The sequence below is a fragment of the Salvia hispanica genome, chromosome 3 (genome assembly GCF_023119035.1).
Source record: "Salvia hispanica cultivar TCC Black 2014 chromosome 3, UniMelb_Shisp_WGS_1.0, whole genome shotgun sequence".
Lineage (NCBI taxonomy): Eukaryota > Viridiplantae > Streptophyta > Magnoliopsida > Lamiales > Lamiaceae > Salvia > Salvia hispanica.
This window is the reverse complement of record NC_062967.1, coordinates 46,376,622-46,402,202: the sequence shown is the minus strand read 5'-3', so window position 1 is coordinate 46,402,202 and position 25,581 is coordinate 46,376,622. Positions and strand designations below refer to the sequence as shown.

Sequence of the window (25,581 nt, the reverse complement as noted above, 5' to 3'; positions counted from 1 at the left end):
CGACTGCTGATCTCACCACCGATCTCGACATTATTTTTTTATTTTTTTTACTTTTATCTCCTCCATACCCATTTTCCGTTACATTTTTCACCCCTCTCCATTCCTCTATTCTCTTTCTCTCATATTTCTCTCTCTATTAAACAATGAATCTCGATCAAAGTCCCCCGTACACCGGCGGTTCCCCATACAGCCATACCACGACATTCCCCATACTCCGGTGTTCCCCCGTGCTCCGGCGAGCCCCCTTCGTACTCCGTGGAACCTACTTTGGTGGTGGGAGACCCATGAATCCCCAGGCAACAACCGCCTTTTACAACTATCGCTACGGAAACGGTATTGACCTGCATTATGGCGATAAAGTTTGTCGTCCGACCATGATTGGTACCCCAGGTTTGGGAGATTCCAACATTGTCCCAGAGACCGAAGCTAAAGTTGATCCAACCTTCAGCACCGACGAGTACGAGATGTTGGACATGTAGTCGTCTCCTCCCAAGGAGAATCCCACTCCCCACTGAGCAGAAAAAAGAGGGGAAAGAGAAGGAGAAAGCGAAAGTGGTCGAGCCGTTTGAGCCTCCACTACAATATTCGTTTACCCATTCATCAATTTATATTATCAAATCAATCACATTATTACTCCATCCATTTTTTAAAAATAGAAACATTTGAAACGACACGGGTTTTAATGCACAATTTGGTAAAGTAAGAGAGAGAAAGAAAAAAATTTTGGTAAAGTAAGAAAGAGGGAGAAATTGATAAAGTAAGAGAGAGGGAAAGAAAAAACTAATGGAATTAATGTTAGTGGATTATGGGGTCCATTGTATTAGTGGTATAAGGGCATCCATAATGGAGCGGACTATACGGCGCCCTAATCCCCACCCTATACACCGCCACATCAGCATTTTATCCTCCGCCCCTTCCACCTGCAATGGGGCGGACTATAGCCCACCATAAGCCCCGTCCTAAGCATTTTTTTTTAAATATTTAAACACTTCAAAAATTGGAGAAAACAACTTCATTCCATTGAAAATTCAAATTTTATATTACGAAATAAAAAAACTACAAATTCTCAATGGCCGTTACGCTTCCAAACTTCTTCAATCATGTTGTTCATGAGCGCCGTATGGTCTTGTTGGCTGCACATTGAGGTTTGTCTCACTAGAACCTCATTGAAGCCCATCGGTAATCCTCGAGTGACAGGCGGGGTCGTCGTGCTGGAGCTAGACCCACCTACATCATCGACCCAATCGGTGATATGTCCAGCTTCTTGTTCGACTATCATGTTATGCATGATGCTGCACGCATACATGACATCGGCGATGACTTCCTTTAACCAGAAACGCGTCAGACTTTTCACGATTGCCCACTGCGATTGGAGCACACCAAAAGCCCGCTCTTCATCCTTCCGCGCAGACTCCTGCTTTGCCGCAAACAAGACTCTCCCGTCACCCATTGGGCAACTGATCGTCTTTACAAAAACAGGCCACCTTGGGTATATGCCATCGGCCAAGTAGTACCCATATGATAATGGCGGCCGTTGGCAGTGAACTCGATGGTCGGGCCGCGACCCCTGCATTGATCGGCGAAGAGGATGGACGAGTTGAGGACGTTGATGTCGTTGTTTGACCGGCTACACCAAAGTATGCATGCCAGATCCAGAGGTGGCGGTCAACGATGGCTTCGAGGATCAACGTCGGGTGGCTGCCCTTTTAGCCACTAGTAAATTGGCCTCTCCACGCCGTCAGGCAATTCTTCCACTGCCAGTGGATACAGTCGATGCTCCCTAGCATTCCAGGGAAGCCGTGCACTGTCTCGTGCATCCTCATCAGGCTTTGGCAATCATCAGCAGTCGGGCATTGCAAATATGCCACAACTCCCCTACAAAAATTCTTCAGACAATCGCGCCAGTTGTCTCCCCGACGTGAAGGTACTCGTCGAACATATCCGTTGTGGTGCCGTAGGCCAACTGCCGGATTGCAACCGTGCACTTCTGCAACGGCGTAAGTCCGGGTCTGTCGATGCCGTCTATTCAATACTGGAAGTATTCATCACGTCCCTCCAACGTCCGGACAATGCGGAGAAAAAGATCTCGCCGCATTCTAAAACAGCGGTGAAAAACCGTCGGGCCCACCGTGGTTGCTCGGAAAAATAGTCTGCGAACAGACATTGGTGAGTTACGTCGTGCTCGTGGAGGACAAACGTCCAACGTCGAATCGGCCGAGGGACCCGCGCCGCCACCGCTGCACGCTCGCGCTCCATTTTTGCTAAGCATTCCGCTGCGGCATCATTAACGCAATCGAATAAGGCCTGAGTCAAGGCCCGAGTAATGCCTTCCGATGTACTCTATTCGTCACCGTCGGAATTCATGTTTGTAGTGAGAAAATTGGAAAGTGAGGGATGAGAGAGATGAGAGAGATGAATTGGGAGATGAGAAATTGGAAGATGTGAAATGGTATGAGAATTGGGGTGTTTAAATAGAAAAAAAAAATTGAAAAAAAATTAAAAAAAAATACAAAAACGCATTCTATCGTCCGTCGCATTGTCCGCGTCGCCCACAGTGGCGGAAGATGCGACGGACGAAGGGGCGGAGGACGCTCGTCGTCTGCAGACGATGGATCAGGCGCGGACGATGGAGAAGCCATCGTCCGTGATGCCACAGTGGCGGACGATCATCGTCCGTCCCATTGTGGATGGCCTAAGTGGTAAATAAATTGATGTATATGAGTGTAAAGATTTTCTAAAATAGGAAGTTTGAAAGTTGCTATTTTTAAGGAACGGACTAAAATAGAAAAAGTTGCTATTTTCAAAATACGAAGGGTATTTCATACAAAAATCAGCCCGTGGAGAAGACGAAGAGGACGAACTAAAATATTCATTTACCTATTCATCAATGTATATGAATCACATTATTATTTCTTATAAAAATCAGCATCAATATTGGGATTTACCCCATAAAAAAAATAGCACCTTCTAGACCTGCCCACGGTTCATGAACCGGCGGTTTTGGTTCGGAACCGCCGGTTCCGGTTTTGGGAAATATGGAACCGGAACCGAACCGTGAGGCTGTTTCACGGTTTCGGTTTCGGTTCGAAAACCGGCGGTTTCGGTTTCGGTTCGGAACCGCCGGTTTTTGGACGGTTCGTAGCGGTTTAGGTTCGGTTTCGCGGTTTCACGGTTTTTTCCGTTAATTTTTTTTTGCCATATAGTTTGAAATTATAAAATAAATTGGAACAAGGAAATGGATAGTTTAAATTGAGCTGTTAACACTAAAATGAGGTGAGTGTAAGTAAGGATAGAGAGGGGTATTTAATATAGATAAAAATAGAGAGAAATGAGATCCAATTTGAATTTTAAATCAACATTTAAGAATAAATAAATAAATAAATAAAAATAAAAGAAATGGTGTTTTATGCAATCAATTTTGAATAGTGCAACCATCGCCCACCGTCAACCAATCAATTTTGAAGACTCAACTAATCAATTTTGAAGACTACAACATTAACCAATGTTAATTTATTATACTTTATTTAAAGTAATCAATTCTTCTAAGTTTATTTTAAAATGTTGGATAAATATTTATTAATAATTATCCATACTCCATAGATTCCATACGTAAAAAAATGTGTTAATTAATAAAATCGGAAATAGTATTATAAAGTTATTACCATAAACCATACAACATAGACTCCATCTTGTAATTTAGTTATTTTTATTTTATTATCTTTTATCTTATGTTTTTACCATCCAATTTTACCAAATAGTATTATAAAGTTATTTTTGCTACAAAATTTTGTCCCACATTATTGTTTCTACGGATATTACCAAATCTAAAAATGAAAGTTATTTATATAAGAGTATAAAACTCATAAACCGGATCATTCAGCAATGTTTTATTTAATGGAGTATAGTTTTAATATAAGGATTAACTATGTTTAAATTTATCATTGCGTTGGCGGTTCGGAACCGTGAAACTGCCGGTTCGGAACCGTGAAACCGCCGGTTCGGAACCGTCCGGAACCGGCGGTTCGGTCGCGGTTTCGGTTCGAAAAATTTGGAACCTGAACCGAACCACGGTTCTAAAATTCACGGTTTTGGTTCGGCATATTTTTCGCGGTTTCGATTTTAACTGCCGGTTCGGTAAACCTTGGGCAGCTCTAGCACCTTCCAATTCACAATTCATCTATGTGCATAGATGTCCTACATGATTTTTATACTAGCATTGTAATATTCAAGTACTTAATATATTAAGTGAATGCTGAAATCACACTTAGGATTATAATTTTTATACTAGCATCGTGAATGCTCTAAGATGTCTCAGCGTTCATGTTGGATGCTGAAATCACACTTAGCCTTCTAAGTTAATTGACTTGTTTTTAATTTCGAACTAGTTCGCATGTGGGCCCAAAGAGATGAAAAAAATAAATACTAGTACAAGTTAGTGAAATTAGTATTGATTGAGCTTTAGAAATTAGAATAATTGATATGCATAAAAAATCCGTTTACTCAACCCAGACCACAAATGCAATGCATTTGTCCACCACGTATACAACATTTTCAACTTTAAAAGTTGCTATCTGCCAAACTTATGTTTAAGGCTACTCCACCATATCAAAATAGTTGAGTGAAAATATTCTTGCATAAATAACATGTGGAGAACTAATCAAATATGCTAGTTATTAATAGTTTCAAGTTTCAACATTAGCTTATATGACATCATGGCCACATAAATATGAATTATCCGTAGAGAAATCCAATTACATTGACATTAAGACTTCTTCTCGAATATGAATGTCAATGGGCCATAATCATTAATATTAAACTCAATCCTATTGGCTACTGTCAACAATAAATATGCTTTTCTTATATTTCTTTATCCAACAGATAGCAACATTTGTGACGTATTTTTATACTTAAATGGATTAATACAATGCAAATTTTTTTAATAAATATTTTATGACCGGTCACTTGACTGTTGTTTTGGATGGCCTATTTAGTACTAGTAGAATTATTGAGTAAACAGCCCTATTATGAACATTTAAACAAGGCCGAACTTCTCACACAATACTTAATTCAATTGTATGAATTTTGATTCATTACACATAATTACGTTTTAATGATTGAGTCCTTGTCACTAAGTACTACTCCATTTCGTAGCAAAATTTAACATATGGAAAATGAAAAACATTGGGAGATTCAAGAACAATTTAAAATTTTGTTAAGTTTTTCTTGAATTTCTCTCCCCATTAGAATAATAAGAGGAATCTAAGCTGCAACAGTGGACCACATAGCCAGCTATTTACTCTAATTATTTTATGTTATCTTTGTAGTATGGCATGAAATATGTAGACATACTTCCAAAGTCCAATCACATAATAAAATCAGAACCAAATTTTGATTGTTTTCTTTCATCAGTTGCACTGTACTTGCTATATTTCCAGTGTGTGTATGAAGATTTGATAAAACTCCACTAGAAATAAAGATAACAAAAAATACACAGTTTTGAGCACTCACCTCTTCCACTATTTTCACATTTTCCCTTTTTCAATACACTAGGGTTTCCCCCCACCTTTTATTTCTGGTTTTGTTTCTACTGAATTTGGATGAACTGGCTCTTGAAATATCGTCAGTTGTTTGTCTCTTGCTATTATTAGTGTCACATCTTCATGTGGGATCTTGCTGTTTACTCCTAACTGATGAGGTATTATCTTCTTACTTGTCTCCTTTTATGTTTATCTGTTTTATGATCTATTTCTTGAATTCTAAATCTCTGTTTGTTTGACATATATTTGTTTACTTGTGTATTGCAGTGTGTAACTTGATTGGATCCTCATAAAGTTAAAATCTTGAGCGCACCCTTCTTGATCTTATCTTGGTAGGCATGAGATTGAATACTTATTTCTTGCTCTACTTCAAATGACACAGTTTTTTTTATCTTGGATGTTAACTGCTTGTTCAGTGTCAAGCATAATTTCAATCTGAAAAGGAGTCCCTTTTATGTTATTGAAAACTGATTTTGAGAAAATTAGGATTGAGGTTATTTGGGGTAGTGAGTGCTATAGAGAGAGAGTGAGAGAAAAAGAAATTTCACTTTGAGAGAGAGAGAGGGAGGGAGAGATGGTGTCTAGATCATACTCAAATTTGTTAGAGCTAGCTTCTGGGGAAGCTCCATCACCATCTTTTAGCCGTATGAGCCGGCGTATTCCTCGTATTATGACAGTAGCTGGGATAATGTCCGATATTGATGATGATGGTTCGGACAGCGTATCCTCGGATCCATCATCTTCGTCTTCTCATAAGGATAGGATAATTATTGTGGCCAACCAGTTGCCTATAAAGGTGCACAAGAAAACAGATAATAGTAAAGGTTGGACTTTTAGCTGGGATGATAATTCACTTTATCTCCAACTAAAAGATTGTTTAGGAGATGAAGACACTGAATTCATTTATGTGGGGTGCCTCAAGGAAGAAATTCACCCCAATGACCAAGATGAGGTCTCTCAGATACTCCTCGAGACATTCAAGTGTGTCCCGACCTTTTTGCCACCTGATCTGTATAGCAGGTACTACCATGGCTTCTGCAAACAACAGCTATGGCCTTTGTTCCACTATATGCTGCCTCTGTCGCCCGATCTGGGTGGTAGGTTTAACCGCTCGCTCTGGCAGGCTTATGTATCAGTGAACAAGATTTTTGCTGATAGGATCATGGAAGTGATTAATCCAGAAGATGACTTTGTTTGGGTTCATGATTATCATCTGATGGTACTGCCTACTTTCTTGAGGAAGAGGTTTAATCGGGTAAAGCTTGGCTTTTTCCTGCACAGTCCATTTCCATCTTCGGAGATTTATAAGACATTACCAATACGAGAGGAGATTTTGCGAGGTCTGCTTAATTCTGATTTGATTGGTTTTCACACATTTGATTATGCCAGGCATTTCCTCTCCTGCTGTAGTCGAATGCTGGGGATTTCATATGAGTCGAAGAGGGGTTATATAGGACTTGATTATTATGGCCGCACTGTTAGTCTCAAGATTCTTCCTGTTGGCATTCATATGGGCCAGCTTCAGTCTGTTTTGAGCCTTCCAGAGACGGAGGCGAAGGTAGCAGAGCTCATTAAGCAATTTTCAGGACAGGGGCGGACACTGTTACTCGGGGTTGATGACATGGATATTTTTAAGGGCATCAGCTTAAAGTTATTAGCAATGGAGCAGCTTCTACTGCAGCACCCCGAGAAGAAAGGAAAGGTCGTTTTAGTTCAGATAGCTCTTCCTGCTCGGGGCAAGGGAAAAGACGTCAAAGAAGTGCAGGATGAGATGTATGCAACGGTTAAGCGGATAAACGAAACATTTGGAGAACCTGGATATGATCCGGTCATCCTGATTGACCAGCCTCCTAAATTTTACGAAAGAGTTGCTTATTATGTCGCTGCTGAATGTTGTTTGGTTACTGCAGTTAGGGATGGAATGAATCTCATACCATATGAGTATGTTATCAGTCGGCAAGGCAACGAGAGATTGAATAAGATATTGGGACCCGAAGCATCCACCCCCAAAAAGAGTATGCTTGTTGTATCCGAGTTCATTGGATGCTCTCCATCTCTAAGTGGAGCCATTCGAGTCAATCCATGGAATATCGATGTGGTGGCAGAGGCGATGGAATCAGCCATTGAAATGCCGGAGCCAGAAAAACAACTGAGGCATGAAAAACACTATAAGTATGTGAGCACGCATGATGTCTCGTATTGGGGTAAAAGCTTCCTGCAAGATCTGGAAAGGACTTGTAAGGATCATGTGCGACGCAGATGCTGGGGTATTGGATTTGGCTTGAGCTTTAGGGTCGTTGCACTCGATCCTAATTTCAGGAAACTGGCCATGGAGCACATAGTATCGGCTTACAAGAGGACTACAACTAGAGCTATTCTTCTCGATTATGATGGAACTTTAATGCCTCAAAATTCAATCGACAAGAAACCAAGCTCAAAAACACTTGACATATTAAATAGTTTGTGCAGAGACAAGAACAATGTGGTTTTTATAGTAAGTTCAAGGCCGCGAAGCAAGCTGGATGCATGGTTTTCATCATGTGATAAGCTGGGAATTGCTGCCGAGCATGGCTATTTTATGAGGTATATAAGTTCACTCTATTTAGTGTTTTGGATTATACTTTCAAAAGTTTATGGAAACAATGTTACTTAAAATGGTAATTGGTTTTTGCAGGATGAAGCGAGACGAGGAATGGGAAACCAGTATTCCGGCAGTAGAATGCAACTGGAAGCAAATAGCAGAGCCAGTAATGCAACTATATACGGAGACGACTGATGGATCAATGATTGAACTTAAAGAAACATCGATGGGATGGTGTTATGAGGATGCTGATCCTGATTTTGGATCCTGCCAAGCAAAAGAACTTCTTGGTCATCTGGAGAGTGTTCTTGCTAACGAACCTGTTACAGTTAAAAGCGACTCAAATTGTGTAGAAGTTAAGCCACAGGTATTCTGTCTTTTCTTTCAGAACCAGTCACACAGTATCTTGTCGATAATAGAAAAACTACTTATATTCAACTGAAACGCATAAAATAGTTGGTTTAGTAAGTTGCTAAACAAGAATTAAGGCTACATGTCTCTTTTAGGGAACTTACATGATATATTGTCAACATATCACATCTCAGTTTGCTTCTTTCGCGGTTTCGCCTTCTTTGGTAATGTTTGGAGGCACGTAATTAGACGTCTACTATATTTATTTATTTCTGTACTCTGATATCAGCTGTTATGATCCTTGTTTCAGTTGGTATGAAATTCTGCTAACTATTGCTGAATAGTATTATCTTGCTGGAGGAGAAATACATTTTCGACATAATAATAGCCTCCTCTGTCACTAATTCTTGTGTTGAAACTGTTTATGATTTTATGTGAACTGTTACATAAGTGATAAGTAGGTGATGTCAAGATGACCCGAGGAGAATAACCTTATCTTGCTTAATGTAGTTGAGTAATCAGTTCATACAAAATCTATAGCAGTTCGGGAAGAGATTGATCGTTTAATGATATTAACATTCTCAGTATTTATCAATGTTATTGTTTTTGGTTAGGACTTAGAATAGCCATCTTCCCTGGGCCCCGGCTGAGGCTTTCCGTGCATGTTGTGCAAGGCCGTGGCAACCTTAAGGCCAAATTTGCATAGGCCCTGTCGGAATATGTCGATTTCCAACATTTAGTATTATCTGTTTCGAATGCTGCCTCTAAACATTGTCATAAATCGTCTTACAAAACAACTTTTCTTTACCTATTTATCCCAATTTAGTGATTTAGGTGACTTAACATAGTTAAACTATCACTCTTACAATTTTGGCTGCTGAATGCAGGGAGTTAGCAAAGGTCTTGTAGCGAAACGGCTGCTGTCCTTGATGCAGGAGAGAGGAATGTTGCCCGATTTTGTGCTGTGCATTGGAGACGATAGGTCGGATGAAGATATGTTCGAGGTAATTAGCAGCTCCACGACTGGTCCGTCCATAGCTCCAAACGCAGAAGTGTTTGCGTGCACAGTGGGGCGCAAGCCAAGCAAGGCCAAGTACTATCTGGACGACACGGCCGAGATAGTGAGGTTGATGAAGGGACTAGCTTCAGTTTCGGAGCTTATGATACCCATCTTGTAAGCATGCATCTGCTTGTTGGTTGTTTGACAATTGTAAATTATGGACTGGAAAAAAAGGCACAAGATTGTGGTCTTCCTCGTTTTAATATTTTGACATCTATGCACGTTTGGTGAACTTTGGGTCAGCTGTATATATAAACCTTAGAAATATTCTAATCTCTTTTTTTATCCATTGCAGCATAGCCTAATAGCTCTGATATTTATTTTTGAGTAGCTCAAATCACTAAGGCAATCTCCAATCATTTACACCAAACTTAAACTCATTTTTGAGTATATGTCACACCAAAAAATAATTTTACTCTAACTATTTACACCATTTTTGAGATTTTGCCTCACAAAACTTTTGCAGTAACACCAAATATGGTGTTGTTTTACAAAAAACACCAAATATGGGTTTGAGTTTGGTGTATGGTTGGATAAAAATTCTACATCAAAACTCATTTTTGGTGTATGGTTGGAGATGGTCTAAAAAACCATCAAGTTTGTTAAGTTATTTTCAATCCGGTAGTTTTAGTATAATATTTTTTCTTAATAGCCTGTGACGAACAATTTTGACATGCTGTGTGTCTAAATTTATTGACGTGATGCGTACATTAGTAAAATTTAAAAACGCGATTAACTAATTGTATTAAACGATGTTGTTTTAACTAAATGAACGTTTTGTTCACATAATATTTTTTGTTTGTCTCATCGTTCTTAAAAATGAAAATATGAGATAATTGAGAAAAATATCTAGGGGGAGTGATCAATTGCTAACTCATCATTTAATTGCTAACTACCACTAATTTAAGGCCATAGGATTTTAGAAAACGTGTGGTCTACAATTTGCCACGTGTAATTTTTTTTTATATTAATTAAATCGAAAAAGATAAAAAAAAAACTCCAAATTAGGGTTTTGGATGAAAATGTCAATATAGTGTTTCGAAAATATCAACACAATGCTTTGAGAACAAAATGCTTTAAGAATGTTGAACTCATTGCTTATATTGACATTCTACATGTATTATATTGACATATTTTATATAGTATGTTGACATTTCTGCTGTACGAAAAAATAAAAAAAATTTGAATTTTTTTTTCAAATTTTGACGTCGGAACATATGCATGTAGGATATCGTTGGAATCCTTATAAAATTATCTTTAATTTGATATTTGTTATATGAATTTAAAGTTTTGGAATTTCTTTTAAAAGTTAGTTATAACTAATTTTGTAGTTAATTGACATAATACCCCTATTGATATTTTTTGTGCATGATATTAATATTAAAGGGTTGAATGATCTTAAAAAAAAGTTTGAATGATCTTAACCTTTAATTTAAAAATTTAATGCCTATCATTTAGTTGTAGTTAGCAATTTAGAGGTGGGTTAACAATATAACACACCGAATATCCTAATTATTACATAATTAACTATTTTTAAAAATTGTGATATAGATCAGAATTTGATCAATGTCATCATTCCGATTGCAGGAAAAATTAGGGAAGCTCCGGTTAGAGAATTTTGAAAAAAGTGAAGTGGAAATTGCAAAAGTGAATATAGATTCATGATTTAGTAAATACTTCAATTAAAGTTAAATATACAACAGTAGTGCATCATCAATTTATCATAGTTGAAATTTGAGCAGTTTGAGGATTCTTGTCTTTTATTTTCAGTAATCTTGACTAGAAATTAAGATATGAAGACCAGGAGAGAAATAGAAAAGAAATTTTGTGTGTTCATACTTTATGATTGAATTCCAACACGTAAAACGTCTCTTTCTCCTTACCCACACGCAAATGGCTGTCATCGTAAACTCTAATTATTAATTGCACTGATTAAATTATCAAGATTCAATAGTTGGTATTTTTTTCCTAACATTCACACTTTTTTTTTTTTGGGATAAAACGTTTGAAGTGAGAAATTAAAGTGGAGTATTTGGCTAGGGCTTCAACCCTTATCCATATCTTTCTTAAAGTTTTATCGAATCCTTAGAGCATTTCCAATAGCAGCTAGCCCACCGGCTAGTCGATTCGCGTCGTTAGCCGGTCGGCTAGCCGAACTATTGGAAACGGTCAGTCGCGAATCGGCGAAAAAATTGGCGTGGGCTAGCCGATTTGAGGGCGTTGGCCGCCATTGTGGCGAGCTGATCGGCCAGCGCTATTTTTTAATTTTTTTTTATGCATTTTTTTATTTATTACATTTTTTTAATGTATTTTTTCATGAATTTTTTTAATTATGTAATTTTAAAATAGGCACACAGAAGACGGGCTATGCCCAATACGAAATTAAGACCTAAAACAGAAACATGTCATAGCGGCAAACTATAACGGATTCAAGACATATTAACATTTTTTAATGTATATTTTTAATAAATTAATGAGGAGTAGAGCGGGGCGGTGGCTCGTGTGTGGAAGCTCGGATTTTTTTTTATTATGTAATTTTTTTTATTTTTAGTTAATGTACTTTTTTTATTTAAATAAAATTAACGAATTTTCACGTATATGTGTCGTAAATTTAATTCCGTATTTTGTGTTTAATTCAGTAAATGTAGTTGTTTTTGAATTATTTTTATTGCGGCTGGCCTAAGGCTAGCCTATTTAAGTAAAATACTGATGTGGCAGATGGATTTTTAGTGTTAATGACGTGACAGAGAGAGAGTGGCTGACCTATTCTTATCGTGGATGTTTTTATACGATTTAAAGGTGAAATGAAAGAATTAGGCTAGAGCATGAATTGTGTGTGGTTGGTCAGAAATAGTTTAGACTTTAGGAATGATTCAAGCACTAAATGGGCACGTTCTAGCACGGGGAATTGAAATCACATACTGTCATGGACGAGTGGATCAATTTTAAAATGTCAAAATTAGGTACTCCATAAAGCTTGTATTTTAAATAGTTTTTAAGGTTAGATTTAACATGGTTTACTTGGTTTGAGACTAATTAATTTCTCATGTTTTTATCTATACCTCAATCAAGAAATTGTTCTATTGAGTTTGCCAAGTTTTACACTAAAATAGAATACAAATAAGTCCAAATGGAGTAAGATAATTACAGATTTGGAATTGACCAAATTTGGTGTATATTGCAACTTTGCAAGTGACTCGATTGAGTCGGCCCTCATCGCCCCACCATTGCGGTGGAAGGGCCGTCCGGCGGCTCCACCTTCTCTCTCCAAAAGGGCCGATGTATCGGCCTTGGCCGATCCAAATGGGGCATCGATCGGCCCTCCATTGTGGTGAGATGGTCGACGATCGGCCCTAATCTTTTTTCTTTTTGTTTTTTTGCTGAAACAGAATGAGAGAGGGGAAGAAACGTGACCTCCCTTCTCTCCTACTTTACACCTCGGAAAGTACCGTTCTTATAGAGATAAACGCACTTTCACATCTTCTTAACCCAGAATGGCTGGGGAGAGGAAAAGTTCCTTTTTTTGAGGGTACTCCCTGGAACAGATCCAGTGGAGACGGGGTGGGGCCTGTAGCTCAGAGGATTAGAGCACGTGGCTACGAACCACGGTGTCGGGGGTTCGAATCCCTCCTCGCCCACAACCGGCCCAAAAGGGAAGTACCTCCCCCTCTGGGGGTAGGAAAATAATGATCGGGATAGTGGACCAAAAGCTTTGGAACTTGGGTGTGGGTCTTTGGAAGAAGAAGGGAGGGAGAAGAAGAAGAAGAAGAAAGCGGCAATTGTGAGGAAGATTAACCCTAATTTATTATTTAAACTATAAATTAGTGGGCCAATGAATTTATTAAATAGATAGACTATAAATGAATGAGCCAATAATTTTATTAAATTAATGGACTATATTTGAGATGGGCTAATTTAGGTTTTCATTTAGTTAATTAATAAGTTGTCACATATTTGAGATAAATTAAAATTTATTTCATGTACTCTCTCCGTCCCATGTTACTCGCACTTTTCATTTTAGGTCGTAAATTTAAAATTAATTTTTTAGTGTAATTAAATTAGAATTTTAAATGTAATGAGACGTCACTTAATAAAAGACCTCTTAACTTAAACTAACATATTAATTAAATGCATTAATTCTAACTTAAACTATAAATAGTGGAAGGAGTTTGTGACGTGCCGAAAAGTAAAAGTGCAAGTAACATGGGACAGAGGGAGTACTATATAATATTTTTACATTTTAATTAAATTAAGTTATTAATATATTAAATATATAAGTGCTAAAAAATTAAAACAAAATAAATGATGATGTGGAAATGAATTGGAAATGGGAAGGCCCTATGGAAAGGCCCTTCTATTGTGGGAAGATAGGCCCTTTGAACAAATACTGATGTGGAATGGGAGGGCTCTATGGGAGGGCCTTTCCATTGTGAATGCTCTAACAGGCTTATAACTTTATTGGGCTTAATACACATGGGGAATTAATAGCATGTTAAGTTGGTATATCTCGAAATACTTGAAATATAATTCGAGGGTATTGATCTTAGGAGCTTTTTTACTTTGCTACCTACTCTCTTTGTCCACTATTTGTAGTCTATATTGATTTGACACAAGTTTTAAGAAATTGTTTTACTTTATGAAAAGAATAGAAAAATCCCACTTTTATATATTGGTTTTATAATAGAATGTGAGTGTAATGAGTTACATGAATGATGATCCCCTTATCTAAAATGAAAAAAAAATAAATAAGACTTTAAATCATATCTCAAGATAGCGAAATGAGACATTATTTTATGAACAGATTAAGTATTTATTAGGTGGAAGCATCTATTACGGTAAATGCAGGTCACTGATTTAGACACCCCCATGGCCCCATGGGGTTTAGATGAAATTTAGTAATAAACAATTAGTTGATAATTAATGAGCTGATGAAATCTAGAAATCTTTGTTTGAGTTATTCATCCTAGCATTTAGCCATTTTCTTAATTAGTTTTTGAAACCAAAAAATCCAAATCAATTATTTTTGTCTATACATAAGAAGTTCAAATTGCAATACTTAAAATTTGATTGCAATCTATATAGCTAGATTATAATCGGTTATAATAAGGTAGAACATGACAAAGAAGCATGTAACATGTAATCAAATCCCGTCTTGCTCAAAATGTGTCATCTCTTTCAAGTTGAACGGTTTTTGCTATTCTAGTAAAAAGAAGAAACATTTGACCAATCATGTATATATATATATATCATCATAGTAATATGAATTGTGATGTAATGCTTATGTTTCACAAATTAGAACTTCTGTTAACGTGGAATTTTGACTTTGAATCTTTTTTAAGTGAAAAAGAGTGATTAATTGTCATTCCACCTCACGTATTATACATATCAAATAGTCAAGAAGGAAAATCTCCATGGCATTTTGACAAATAATAGCACAATTAGCAATTCAATAATTTTGAAATTGGACTTTCAATCTTAGAATAAGCCTAACTTCTGAGAATTTGTTTCGAACTTTCGCGCTTATATTATAGCAATTGGGAAGATACAACAGAAATTAATCATCCGAATTTCCCTTGAGCTTATTATTAGCAATTTAGCATCTATTTTTAATTGGAGATAAAAAAAAAAACAAATTATCAGCAATTGGTTGAGATGTCAAATCTGTAGTATTTTATCATTCTTTGTTTTAATTTAATAATAAATGTATATGAAATATGATATGTCAAATTGTCCCTTTCACATCAAACTGAAGGATTACGTACCAAAATAAACCCAAATTTCCGGATTAATGATAGCTTTGGCCAAATTAGGTTTCCTAGTTATTACACGCACGTAAAAAATTCGCGGGAAATGACTAAAATAACCTCAGACAAAGAATTTATGTTTTTAGAAGTGTGAAGGCAAGTAGTTTACCGAATCAACAAAACGGAAAGGAGACACAGTTTCATCAGTCAAACTTCCCATATAATTTTAACATAAATCTACACATTTCTTCACACAAGACAAGACACCGAATGTATTGCATCTGCATACAATCAAATCTCATCCAATTTTTAACTCACCTTCATATTCATATTTATATGCATTAGCCAAACTCCCAACACGAAATCTCTGTGCTCATCATCATCTATATATGGTTGAAAAAGAGTACACACTTACTAATAAAAATAGAATGAATGATGGAATTGTGCACAAGGCTCTCTCCAGCCTCGGCAAAGGCTTCGATTTATCGTCGGATTTCCGGCTCAAATACTGCAAGGGCGACGACCGCCTTGTCCTCCTCAACGAGTCCGACACCCGGGAGCTTCGCATCCCGGGCTTCGGATCCTTAGCTGACGTGTCCAACGACATAAAATGCGACAAGGGCGACCGTACGAGGTACCAGACCGACATCCTCGACTTCAAGCAGGTTAATCTAAATACTTAGCGCCTGTTTGGTAGGAAAGATAAATAAACAAAATTCGGATTCTGGTTGTAAAAGGTCAAATCCTAAGATTAGTTATTTTTTTAGATGTCGGAATTTTTCAACCAGAAAAGCTCGGTGCCGGGGAAGATCCCGTCCGGGCTTTTCAACTCGATGTTCGGGTTTCAGAGCGGGTCGTGGGCTGTGGATGCTTCGAACACGAAGAATCTAGGGTTGGATGGATATTACATGGTGCTGTTTACACTTCATATTGATCGGTATCCGTTGATTCTTGCTGATCAAGTAAGAAATGCAGTTCCTTCAAAGTGGGACCCAGCTGCTCTTGCCAGGTAACTGGTTTACCTGATTTTTGGGAACTAATTACTTCTTCTTTAAGCAATCAATCCGCGTTAAAATGATACAGTTTAAATCAGTACCATTATTAATTAGGAGTAGTTTTCAACTCTATACAATTGATGGAGTTGCATTATTTGGCTTTATATATATATTATTTTAATATTTTAATTGCTAGTAGTGAAAAGGACAGGTAAAAATATGACTCTAATGAGACAAGGAAAATTGAAGGATGAAAATTGTAAATGTGTTGAGAGGATTATTGATAGTGATTTGTCCATTTTAAAATTTATTTGGAGGCTAAATTGCACGGAATAATCGGTGGAAATTTCACAAGAAATGCTAGCTTAAATTCCTTTAGTAGTTGGTATGGCTGATTTTATGAATACAAGTGTATTTGTCTAAGCTTATTTTAGAGCCATAATTAATTTCAACAGCTTATAAGATATAATGTGTGTTCTAGGTTTATAATTTGTTAAAGGTATTTCGTTGATTGAGGTTCCAATATAAGTAAGATAAAAGTAATAATGAGTTAGAAATAGAAAATTGAAGAGAGATGAAATTGGACGAGTATGAAGTGTAACTAGCAAAGCAATTAAATTATTTTTGTAGATTGACTGGTGCTTATTAGACTAAATGTGGCAAAATATGTTGGAATAAAGGAACTTTTTTGGCAAAAAAAAGCTATATATGCTTATTTTTCAAAGTATACTACAGCACTTTTCTATTTATTTGAAATGTGGGACATAATTTTAGGTTTTTGAATTTAACAAAATAAAAAGTAGAACACGAGAAAAAAGTGGAGGTCATGTGAAAAAATAGAATTAGATACCAAAATTGGATTTTCTCCATATTTTGATACTTTTCCAGTTTACTTGAAAAGTTCTTACTCGTTCAATTGCTCTAGAAGTCGGCCATATCAATTTGAGAAATTGACTCTACTCTAGAAAGCTTGATTAACATGGTCATAATACAACATTAAATTCATATTTGATTATTATGTAAAGATAATAACTATAGCTAGGCCTTTTTTATTATTTTAGCATGGTTGACATTGACTGCAGTATAGTTTTTCTACATATGAATTGAATCTAAATAAATTTTCGATGAGAACCTGTCAAACCAAAGACTTTTATACTAGTTTAAAAATTAAAAATTAGAACACTTCTTTGTTAATGTAGAATGTTGTAGTACTCTTTTAATTAATCTTTTGCTATTTCCACAAATTTGAATAAAGTGGTTCAACTGCCTAAAATTCAACTTATAGAACATATATAATCTATTATGGTTGGTGTTTACTATATAGTCACTGTGTATGACAATAACAACTAAAATCAGTGTCAGTTCGAAATGAAATTTTCATTGTTAAAATCTTAAGACCAAAGTTCTCAAATTTAACTTTTTCTATGTATATATAAGTTGGTAAAATCTAATTTAATTTTAGTGTGATTATATTTATCATAGTCGGACTTCGCACGTTCTATATATTAGTAATATATATACACATAAAATAACGATAAAAATGCAAATTGGAAAATAATTGGTAGATTATTGTTGGGAGCAAATGATTATCTTAAACAGTGGGATTATGGTGACGTTACTGAATAATTTCGGAATGTGACAGATTTATTGAAAAATATGGTACTCACATAATTGTGGGGCTGAGCATAGGTGGAGAGGATGTGGTGTTAGTAAAGCAAGAGAAATGTTCAAACATGGAGCCATCACAGCTCAAGAATCATTTGGATAATCTTGGAGATCAATTATTCACTGGAGCCTGCACCTTTTCTCCAAATCAATGCACCAAAACTAATAAAGAACAAAAGAACAAGGTTTATTTTCATTTAATTTCGTTTAATTAATCCATCTAATTTCCCTTGACATTGAGCTAAAGACAATTTTTTTTGTCATCTAATCCAGGCACCCCAGGCTTTCACTGAGATCTTTGATCCACAGCCAAATCTCTTCAGCCACTACGCCTCTGCAACCGCTAAAGATGTAGGTTTCTTTCATTTCCATCTCCTTTAATTCTTCATGAACAAGTAGGAATTGATTCTATATAGTGTGGATTAAGTAATGGTAATTGAAATCCCTATGTTGATTTGGTGAAATTTTCAAGTATCCCAGTTGCCAAAAATAAATGAATGTCAATGCAGCGCCCATAACTTGGACTTTGCATACATACCTACTCTGGCATTTTATGTATATATAAAGAAATACCATCCACATACATGCATCTTTTAATTAATTCTACCAACACAACACAATACAATAGTACCCCCAACCAATTTAGTCAATGTAGTTATCTTAATTATGTAGAAATATATTATTAATAAAAAAATGTAGTAGTAATTGTTTTGGTATGTGTAGGGAATAAGTGTGATATGTTCAAGAAGAGGAGGAGATTCAACAGTGGGAACACATTGTGAATGGCTGCCGACAGTTGCATCAAAGCCTGACGCCATTCATTTCAACTTCATTCCAATCACTTCACTTCTTCGAGGTGTCCCAGGCAGAGGCTTCTTGTCCCATGCCATCAACCTCTACCTTCGTTGTATGTTCATTTTTCTAACACAAACTTAGCATCTTTAATTAACCTAATTATTAATTAGGGATTTAATTAAATTCTCATTGTAGACTAAGACTGATTTTGGTGTGATTAATTTGGATGGACAGATAAGCCTCCAATAGGTGACTTACAATACTTTCTGGACTTTCAAGCCCATAAAATATGGGCCCCGATTCACAACGACCTCCCATTGGGCCCCAAATTGAATAAGGCTTTTCAAACACCATCTCTGAACTTCAACTTGATGGGCCCAAAGCTATATGTCAACACAACTCAGGTGAACTTTTTAAACGCATTTTCCCAATAAAATTTAGATAATTTATTTCCTAAGTCGAATGATTTTATTTTTAGCAGAGGTCTTAAAATCATGTTGTGAATAGGTTACTGCAGGAAACACACCCGTCACTGGCATGCGGTTATATCTTGAGGGTATCAAATCTAACAGGTTATTTTCTATCATGAATTTATTTTCCAAATCAACTCTAAATCATGAATTTATTTTCCTAATCAACTCTAAATCGTGAATTTATCACAATTTTAAAAGTACTACTATTATAAAACCAAAGTTTGAGTTATAGTTAAAGATGGTATATTTTTGGACATGGCTATTCAGGTTAGGCATACACCTTCAGCAGTTGGTGAACCCGCCGGTGCTTCTAGAAGGCAGGATGGAGCTGCCGGGGATGTGGCGGAGCACGGAGGAGACAACGGATCACCACCGCTACCTGGAGCCAATCCAGTGGAAGAAATTCGCCAACGTGTGCACGGCCCCCGTGAAGTACGATCCCCGGTGGGTGAAACTGGGGGACGAAGCCGCCTTCATCGTGACCGGAGCCCAGCTCCACGTCACCAAGGCCGTCCTCCACCTTCGCCTCCTCTACTCCAAGGTCTCTGCTGCCTACATCGTCCACTCCAACTGGATGCAAACCGCTTCCGCCAACCACTCCCTCAAGTCAGGGTTTTTCTCCTCCATCAGCACCACCATCACCGGCACTGCCGACAAGGAGAAGTCGGTGCCGGTGATAGTCGACTCCGGCGTCTACCCCATGGGCCCACCGGTGGCGGCACAGATGCAGAAGCTGCAAAAGTTTGTGGACACGACGCAGCTGTGTCGGGGCCCATCAGATAGCCCCGGGCATTGGCTGGTCACCGGGGCCAAGCTGGACGTCGAGAAGAGGAAGATATGTTTGCGGGTTAAGTTCGCTTTGCTGAACCTGTCATCGCAATGACCGAAACCAAACACTCTGTGCATTTGCATCTGTAAAGAAAACCATTTCTTCATTCTTTTATTGCTGTCTCTGTTTATAGTAAAAGAGAAATATGAATATGGTCACATTTTTTGTTTTTCTTTTTTTGTGAAAGTCTAGTGTTTCAACTTTCAAGTAGACGATGCTGTTGCAGAAACTTAAAAATAGATGACCGAACTAAATTTCCCAAACCAAAATACTCCGTTTTATTGAAAAAAAATAAGGCAGTAAACTACAAAACACAGGAGTTTTTGCTACATAGCCGAAGAAGTTAATCAACATACAAAATTTCTCACCATAATTTAGTAAAACAAATACAAGTACAATTCTACAGCAACAATTCAGCAATCTGGACGGCATTTAGTGCAGCACCCTTGCGTATTTGATCTCCACAAACAAAAATGTCCAACCTATTTTCACAAGAGACGGTGTTCATATTGATATTCATATGACATTTCATAAACTAGTCGAATATAAAATGATTCTTACCCGTAGTTCCCTTCTTGAGACACATCTTGTCGTATTCTTCCTACTGCAACATCATCTTTGTTAGAAACTTCTAGTGGTGTGGGGAAGTTGTTCGCTGAACGATCATCAATCACCACTACACCAGGGGCATTGCTCAGAATCTCCCTTGCCGCAGCCTAATGGAAATAACAAGTTAGCACAGAAGAGGAACGTACACATTCTTGCACATTATTGGTAGGTAACTGAGATGCAGCAGTCAATTACTAAAAACCTTGCAAGGGAATTATTTGAAGTAAAAAGTTTTACCTCATCTAGAGGCGTCGCAAATTGAAGATTCACACTCTCAGCATGAGCACGCATGACAGGTACTCGAATACAGGTGGCAGTAACTTTGACATCCTTATTGTTCTGCAATGATGATAGAAAAATAACTTACATAGCTGATATCATATGCCAATACATCAAACCAAATCTGTAGAACTAAACCAAAATGTTACCCATATCTTCCTTGTCTCTTTCACTAGTTTCATCTCCTCTTCATTGTATCCATTTGAAAGAATGGGTGCATTATGTGAGAACAAATTGAAGGCATACTGTAGATTTAAGAAATTTATTAGAATAGTACTCCCTCCGTCCCGGATAATTCGGGTCACTTTGACCGGGCACGAGTTTTAAGAATTGTAATGAAAAGTGGGTTGAAAAAGTTAGTGGAATGTGGGTCCTACCTTTATATATTAGTTTTATAATAAAATGTGAGTATGAATGAGTTAGTGGAATATGGGGTCCACTACCAAAAATGGTAAAAGTGAAGTGGGACAAATTATGTGGGACGGACCGAAATGGAAAACTGGGACGGAGGGAGTAACATTGAGCAGATGAAGAGAAATGGTTTCTGAACCCAATAATAGCTACGATACAAAAGAAGGAAGAGAGATTTGTTAACCTGCTGCCTAAAGATGTTACAGGTGGGCTCTTTTCCTTCCAGTACCTATTAGATAACAAGTTCTTTCATTCATCCACAAATCGGCTCACAAACTAGACCAAGACATGGGGAAAAAACGAAGATACCTCACGAGTCTGCAGTTCCAGCTCCTCCATTGCTGCGGCACCTGCACCACTTGCGGCCTGGTATGTACTGACGACCATACGAATTACCTGCATAGCATAGTATCCAAGAATAGGACATATAGTCTCAACGAAAACACTTCTAAAAACATTGAAGTCAAGAATTTTAAAAGCATTCTGGGACCCCAAGAAAGAGCGAAGAAACACAAAACTGCCATACAAGTGCAACTTAGGACAATATTCCAGGACTCTGCAGCAAATTTGAAGTTTTCACTGAAGCAGTGGTCCAGATTCTGCTGTTTTATTAATCAAATAGCACAACCAACCACTTCCATGAATCATGATGATTAGCCTGATGTATACTTCTCTCTGATGTACATCAATCAAGATTAATTAGCCTGATGTAGACAACACACACTGTTCTTAGAGGCTGATGCACAATGCACTAACATTCTACATAAATTTGCTATTATGATCAATCATCGTAGTCTTGTTCATGTATCGAGTTTTCCATGTAACGCTACTTAAACTGAACAATGTACCTATATCACAGCACAAAACCTGTTCAAGAATATCGCCCAAAGTTACAAGTTGAGGCCTATCGCTTATCACCCAAAGTTATAATTTGAGGCCTATTGCCAATAAACAGATACAAATTGTCGAAATTCTTCCAAACTCCTTTTGCAAATTGCAACCAACAACAATACACCCCGACCTTATCTTCATCTACTACCATACAATCTTCAAATCCCACTTCAACTCAATCACTGCTAAGGACTTCTAGATCCAAAGCACGCAGCAAATTTTAGCGAACATTGGCACTAGTCCTATGTCTAGAAACGCAGAGTTAGCTAAAATGCATTCATTTATCTCTAAGCAAACAGCACAAAATGGGGGGAAATTGCAGGTCAAAGAGAGAGAAACTATACATTTGCACGACGATGCAAGGGCGTGGCAGCCATGAGACAAATAATTGTGGAACAATTGGGATTGGCAATGAGCGCCCCTTTCCCACTCCTGAGCTTGATTCCCTCCATAGCCTCCGGATTAACCTCCGGTATCACGAGCGGAACCCCCTCGTCCATCCTGAACGCTGAGCTGTTATCCACCACAATGGTGCCCTTCCCCGCCGCAATCGGGCCAAACTTCTTGCTTATGCTACCTCCAGCGCTGAACAGGGCAATGTCGACATCATCGAAGCTGTTCTCCGTCAATTCCTCAACGACGTAATCGCGATTTTCGTAATTGACCGATTTGCCGGCGGAGCGCTTGGAGGCGAGTAGCTTGAGGGAGCGGTAGGGGAAGTCTCTGTCAGAAATGACGGAGAGGAACTCCTGGCCGACGGCACCGGTGACTCCGACGATGGCGACGGAGGGGCCGTCCTCGCGGAGGGACATGCGGACGGCGAAGGGGGCAGAGCGGGAAACGGGGAGCGTGGTGGTTTTGTGGAGGAAGGGAGTAGTGAGGTGGTTGTGGTGGAGGGAGAGAGCAGGGAGCTTCATTTCTCACGGCGGCGGCGGCGGAATGAGGATATTGGTAGATGGTTGTTGTTTTAGTAGGGTTAATGAATAAAATAAACGACCTTAAATGGATGGAACAGTGCAACTGTGGAACTGACCCTTTTGCCGCCGGTTTCACATTATTATATACAAAAATTACCGACATTATTAACCATTTCGATTAGGTTTTATATTTATTGTATGTCGATGATTGCAGGCATATTCATGATTTTATAAAATCCACTCTGCCTCGGACATTTTCAGGGAAATTGCACCATACTTACAAAAAGTTTTCTTAATGTTTCATTTTAGTCTATAAAATTTTTTAAGTTAACATAAATCATACAAAATATTTAACGAGTTTTTCAAGTTAATACAATTAATTCTCATCAACACCTCTAGTCTTTTTCTCTATCTATTATCTACTACTCCGTACTACTGTATATTTTAGGAGTATATCATAAAAGTTTTTTCTTTAGGAAAAAGTTAGCACACGACAACAAATAAAATTCAGACAATTCAAATAGTAAGACATTTTGTCTTCACATGTGGAAGAGAAATTATGGCAGAAACTATAAGAATGAGCAAAGTAGCCACAAGGCTTTAGTGGCAGCCGCTATTGCGGAAACGAGGATGCCGGTTTCTCCAAATAGACGATGAAGAAAATGAGAAGCTAGGGCGTCATGGTGAATGGCTTCTACGAGCTCGAGCCTAACTAAGCTGATCATTACAGGAATGTTAAAGGAGAAGGGCTTGGAACATAGACCCTCTTATGCTCTGCATTACAATGCTGATGGGGAGAGAGAGGAAAGAAGCCTAATGTTGATGTGGGTGTATGCGTGATGTGGCTCAATTTAAAGAAGGTGAGTTGTATGGTGTATGTGTGTTGGGAGCATGGCCAAGTTCCATTCGGCTTAGTTGAAGGAGATTCCAATTGGCCTCGACGCTGCGGCCCTTGATTTCGTTTGGGTCGTGAGGGGTGCAGGGAGGAGGAATGGCTGCTGGAGAGGGTGAAAGGTAGAGGCCTAAAATCATAAGGGGTGGACGTTAGTTACACATTGTGGGTGAAATTTGATTCGGGAAGGGGTGTGCAGCGGGGAATCGGCGGCGGAGACGAGGAGGAGAGCAACTGATTATAAGAGAAATTGCCATAGAAAATTGTTGTATGCTAACTTTTTCTTGAAGAATATGCTGTCATATAACTCTAGGTGTAGGGGGAGAGTGGCTGAGTATATAGAAAATGCAGTAGGAGCGAAATGCAATATGATGACAAATTGAGAAAATACTAACGATGTTAATGAGATTAAACAGAATGTATTAACTTGAAATATTCATGAAATATTTTATATGATTTATGATAACTTAAAACTTTTTGTACTAATTTGAAATATTGAGGAAACTTTTTGTATGTATGGTGCAATTTCCCTCAATCCCATAGATTAGTCATATATTCATTTAATACTATAAAATAGTTTTTCAAAAAATTATTTTTTTCCAAGAACTTTGAATTTGACAAAAATTACTAACTCAATAGTTGTTTAATTTTCCTACCAGTAATAAAATCCAACTACATTAAACAACTACTCGTATAAGTTAAGTTCATGATATTATATGTCATATTTAAGGGGTAATTATGATTTATGATAACTTAAAACTTTTAGTACTAATTTGAAACATTTAGGAAACTTTTTATATGTACGATGCAATTTCCTCCTATTTTTTCATCATATTTGCATGATACTCCTGGAAATAAAAATCGTGATGAGCAACACCTAAAGTGAATAATACTTGCATTAGTGAAATAAAAATCGTGATAAACACCTAGAATGAAATTCCATTTTCATTAGAATAATGATTAAAATGAATAATACTTGAAGAATGATTGATGTTGTCTAAGTTGAACAGCAATGAAGATGGATTTTTTTGCCACCTCCTGCCTCGTTGCTGCTGTGTGCATTTCTTCCTTTTTGTCTTGTTGCTTTGATTTGCATTGTTGCAGAGTCTGACTGTCGAATTTTTTCATTGTTTCAAATATTTAGTATTGAACTACTGAAGCAGATGCAGCGTAGCATTACACTCCTCTATTCAGAATGAATTGTTGACCCCATTGCTTTCTGCTCTGGAAAAATCCCATCATTTTTTTCTTTGCTTGTTTCTTGTTTCTGATACTGCTGTTTCCACTGCTTCTCATCTTTCTGTGAACATTAGTTCTCATTGGATTTGATAAATATAAAAATAAGAATTCATGGGATGCCAAGCATGAGAAAAGTGGTCTGATTAATACTTATTGACTAAATTATTATCTATTCTTTTAAGAAGGTCGTATGTATTACTAAGAAATAATAATTTGGATAGGAGTGAAGGATGAAAAATAAGAAAAAGTTGACGGTGTTGGTGTTATTTAATGGAATGTACTAATTTGAAACATTAATCAAACTTTTTGTATG

At 37.5% G+C, this 25,581-nt stretch overlaps 4 protein-coding genes and 1 non-coding gene across 6 annotated transcripts; 3 read left to right on the top strand and 2 right to left on the bottom strand.

Annotated features, from left to right (window-relative positions):
• Window positions 1–1,066: 1,066 nt before the first annotated feature.
• LOC125210335 lies at window positions 1,067–1,450 on the bottom strand. Its single transcript, XM_048109893.1, has one exon. The coding sequence runs from the start codon at window positions 1,448–1,450 to the stop codon at window positions 1,067–1,069; it is 384 nt and encodes a 127-aa protein (XP_047965850.1).
• Window positions 1,451–5,400: 3,950 nt separating this feature from the next.
• On the top strand, window positions 5,401–9,818 carry LOC125213135 (alpha,alpha-trehalose-phosphate synthase [UDP-forming] 6-like). 2 transcript variants are annotated; one of them, XM_048113507.1, is made up of 4 exons: window positions 5,401–5,695; window positions 5,805–8,120; window positions 8,212–8,485; window positions 9,357–9,818. In XM_048113507.1, the coding sequence occupies exons 2-4, from the start codon at window positions 6,112–6,114 to the stop codon at window positions 9,645–9,647; spliced, it is 2,574 nt and encodes an 857-aa protein (XP_047969464.1). In that variant the 5' UTR covers window positions 5,401–5,695; window positions 5,805–6,111; the 3' UTR covers window positions 9,648–9,818. The 2 variants fall into 2 exon arrangements, with proteins under 2 accessions (XP_047969464.1, XP_047969465.1); XM_048113508.1 differs by lacking the exon at window positions 5,401–5,695 and having other exon boundaries at window positions 6,453–6,557; window positions 6,661–8,120.
• A 3,270-nt stretch (window positions 9,819–13,088) lies between these two features.
• Window positions 13,089–13,167, top strand: TRNAR-ACG. The gene has a single exon. It is a non-coding gene; the product is annotated as a tRNA-Arg (tRNA).
• A 2,310-nt stretch (window positions 13,168–15,477) lies between these two features.
• On the top strand, window positions 15,478–20,279 carry LOC125213947 (MACPF domain-containing protein At1g14780-like). Its single transcript, XM_048114761.1, has 8 exons — window positions 15,478–15,938; window positions 16,041–16,282; window positions 17,911–18,118; window positions 18,207–18,284; window positions 18,657–18,840; window positions 18,963–19,132; window positions 19,236–19,300; window positions 19,469–20,279. Exons 1-8 carry the CDS (start codon window positions 15,663–15,665, stop codon window positions 20,082–20,084), a joined length of 1,839 nt encoding a protein of 612 aa, XP_047970718.1. The 5' UTR covers window positions 15,478–15,662; the 3' UTR covers window positions 20,085–20,279.
• Window positions 20,280–20,284: 5 nt separating this feature from the next.
• LOC125213948 (aspartate-semialdehyde dehydrogenase-like) lies at window positions 20,285–23,224 on the bottom strand. Its single transcript, XM_048114762.1, has 7 exons — window positions 22,565–23,224; window positions 21,639–21,725; window positions 21,514–21,558; window positions 21,068–21,163; window positions 20,877–20,978; window positions 20,592–20,746; window positions 20,285–20,512 (listed from the first exon to the last, which is right to left on the bottom strand). Exons 1-7 carry the CDS (start codon window positions 23,135–23,137, stop codon window positions 20,431–20,433), a joined length of 1,140 nt encoding a protein of 379 aa, XP_047970719.1. The 5' UTR covers window positions 23,138–23,224; the 3' UTR covers window positions 20,285–20,430.
• Window positions 23,225–25,581: the final 2,357 nt, after the last annotated feature.

Coding starts and splice junctions, on each gene's coding strand:
- LOC125210335 (XM_048109893.1), bottom strand. CDS start 1,450: ATGGGTGACGGGAGAGTCTTGTTTGCGGCAAAGCAGGAGTCTGCGCGG.
- LOC125213135 (XM_048113507.1), top strand. CDS start 6,112: ATGGTGTCTAGATCATACTCAAATTTGTTAGAGCTAGCTTCTGGGGAA. Junction 8,121..8,211: donor GAGCATGGCTATTTTATGAG/GTATATAAGTTC, acceptor TGGTTTTTGCAG/GATGAAGCGAGACGAGGAAT. Junction 8,486..9,356: donor GTGTAGAAGTTAAGCCACAG/GTATTCTGTCTT, acceptor TGCTGAATGCAG/GGAGTTAGCAAAGGTCTTGT.
- LOC125213947 (XM_048114761.1), top strand. CDS start 15,663: ATGGTTGAAAAAGAGTACACACTTACTAATAAAAATAGAATGAATGAT. Junction 18,285..18,656: donor CCTCTGCAACCGCTAAAGAT/GTAGGTTTCTTT, acceptor TGGTATGTGTAG/GGAATAAGTGTGATATGTTC. Junction 18,841..18,962: donor CATCAACCTCTACCTTCGTT/GTATGTTCATTT, acceptor TTGGATGGACAG/ATAAGCCTCCAATAGGTGAC.
- LOC125213948 (XM_048114762.1), bottom strand. CDS start 23,137: ATGAAGCTCCCTGCTCTCTCCCTCCACCACAACCACCTCACTACTCCC. Junction 20,747..20,876: donor TTGCGACGCCTCTAGATGAG/GTAAAACTTTTT, acceptor TATTTCCATTAG/GCTGCGGCAAGGGAGATTCT. Junction 20,513..20,591: donor TCTCAAGAAGGGAACTACGG/GTAAGAATCATT, acceptor TTGTGAAAATAG/GTTGGACATTTTTGTTTGTG.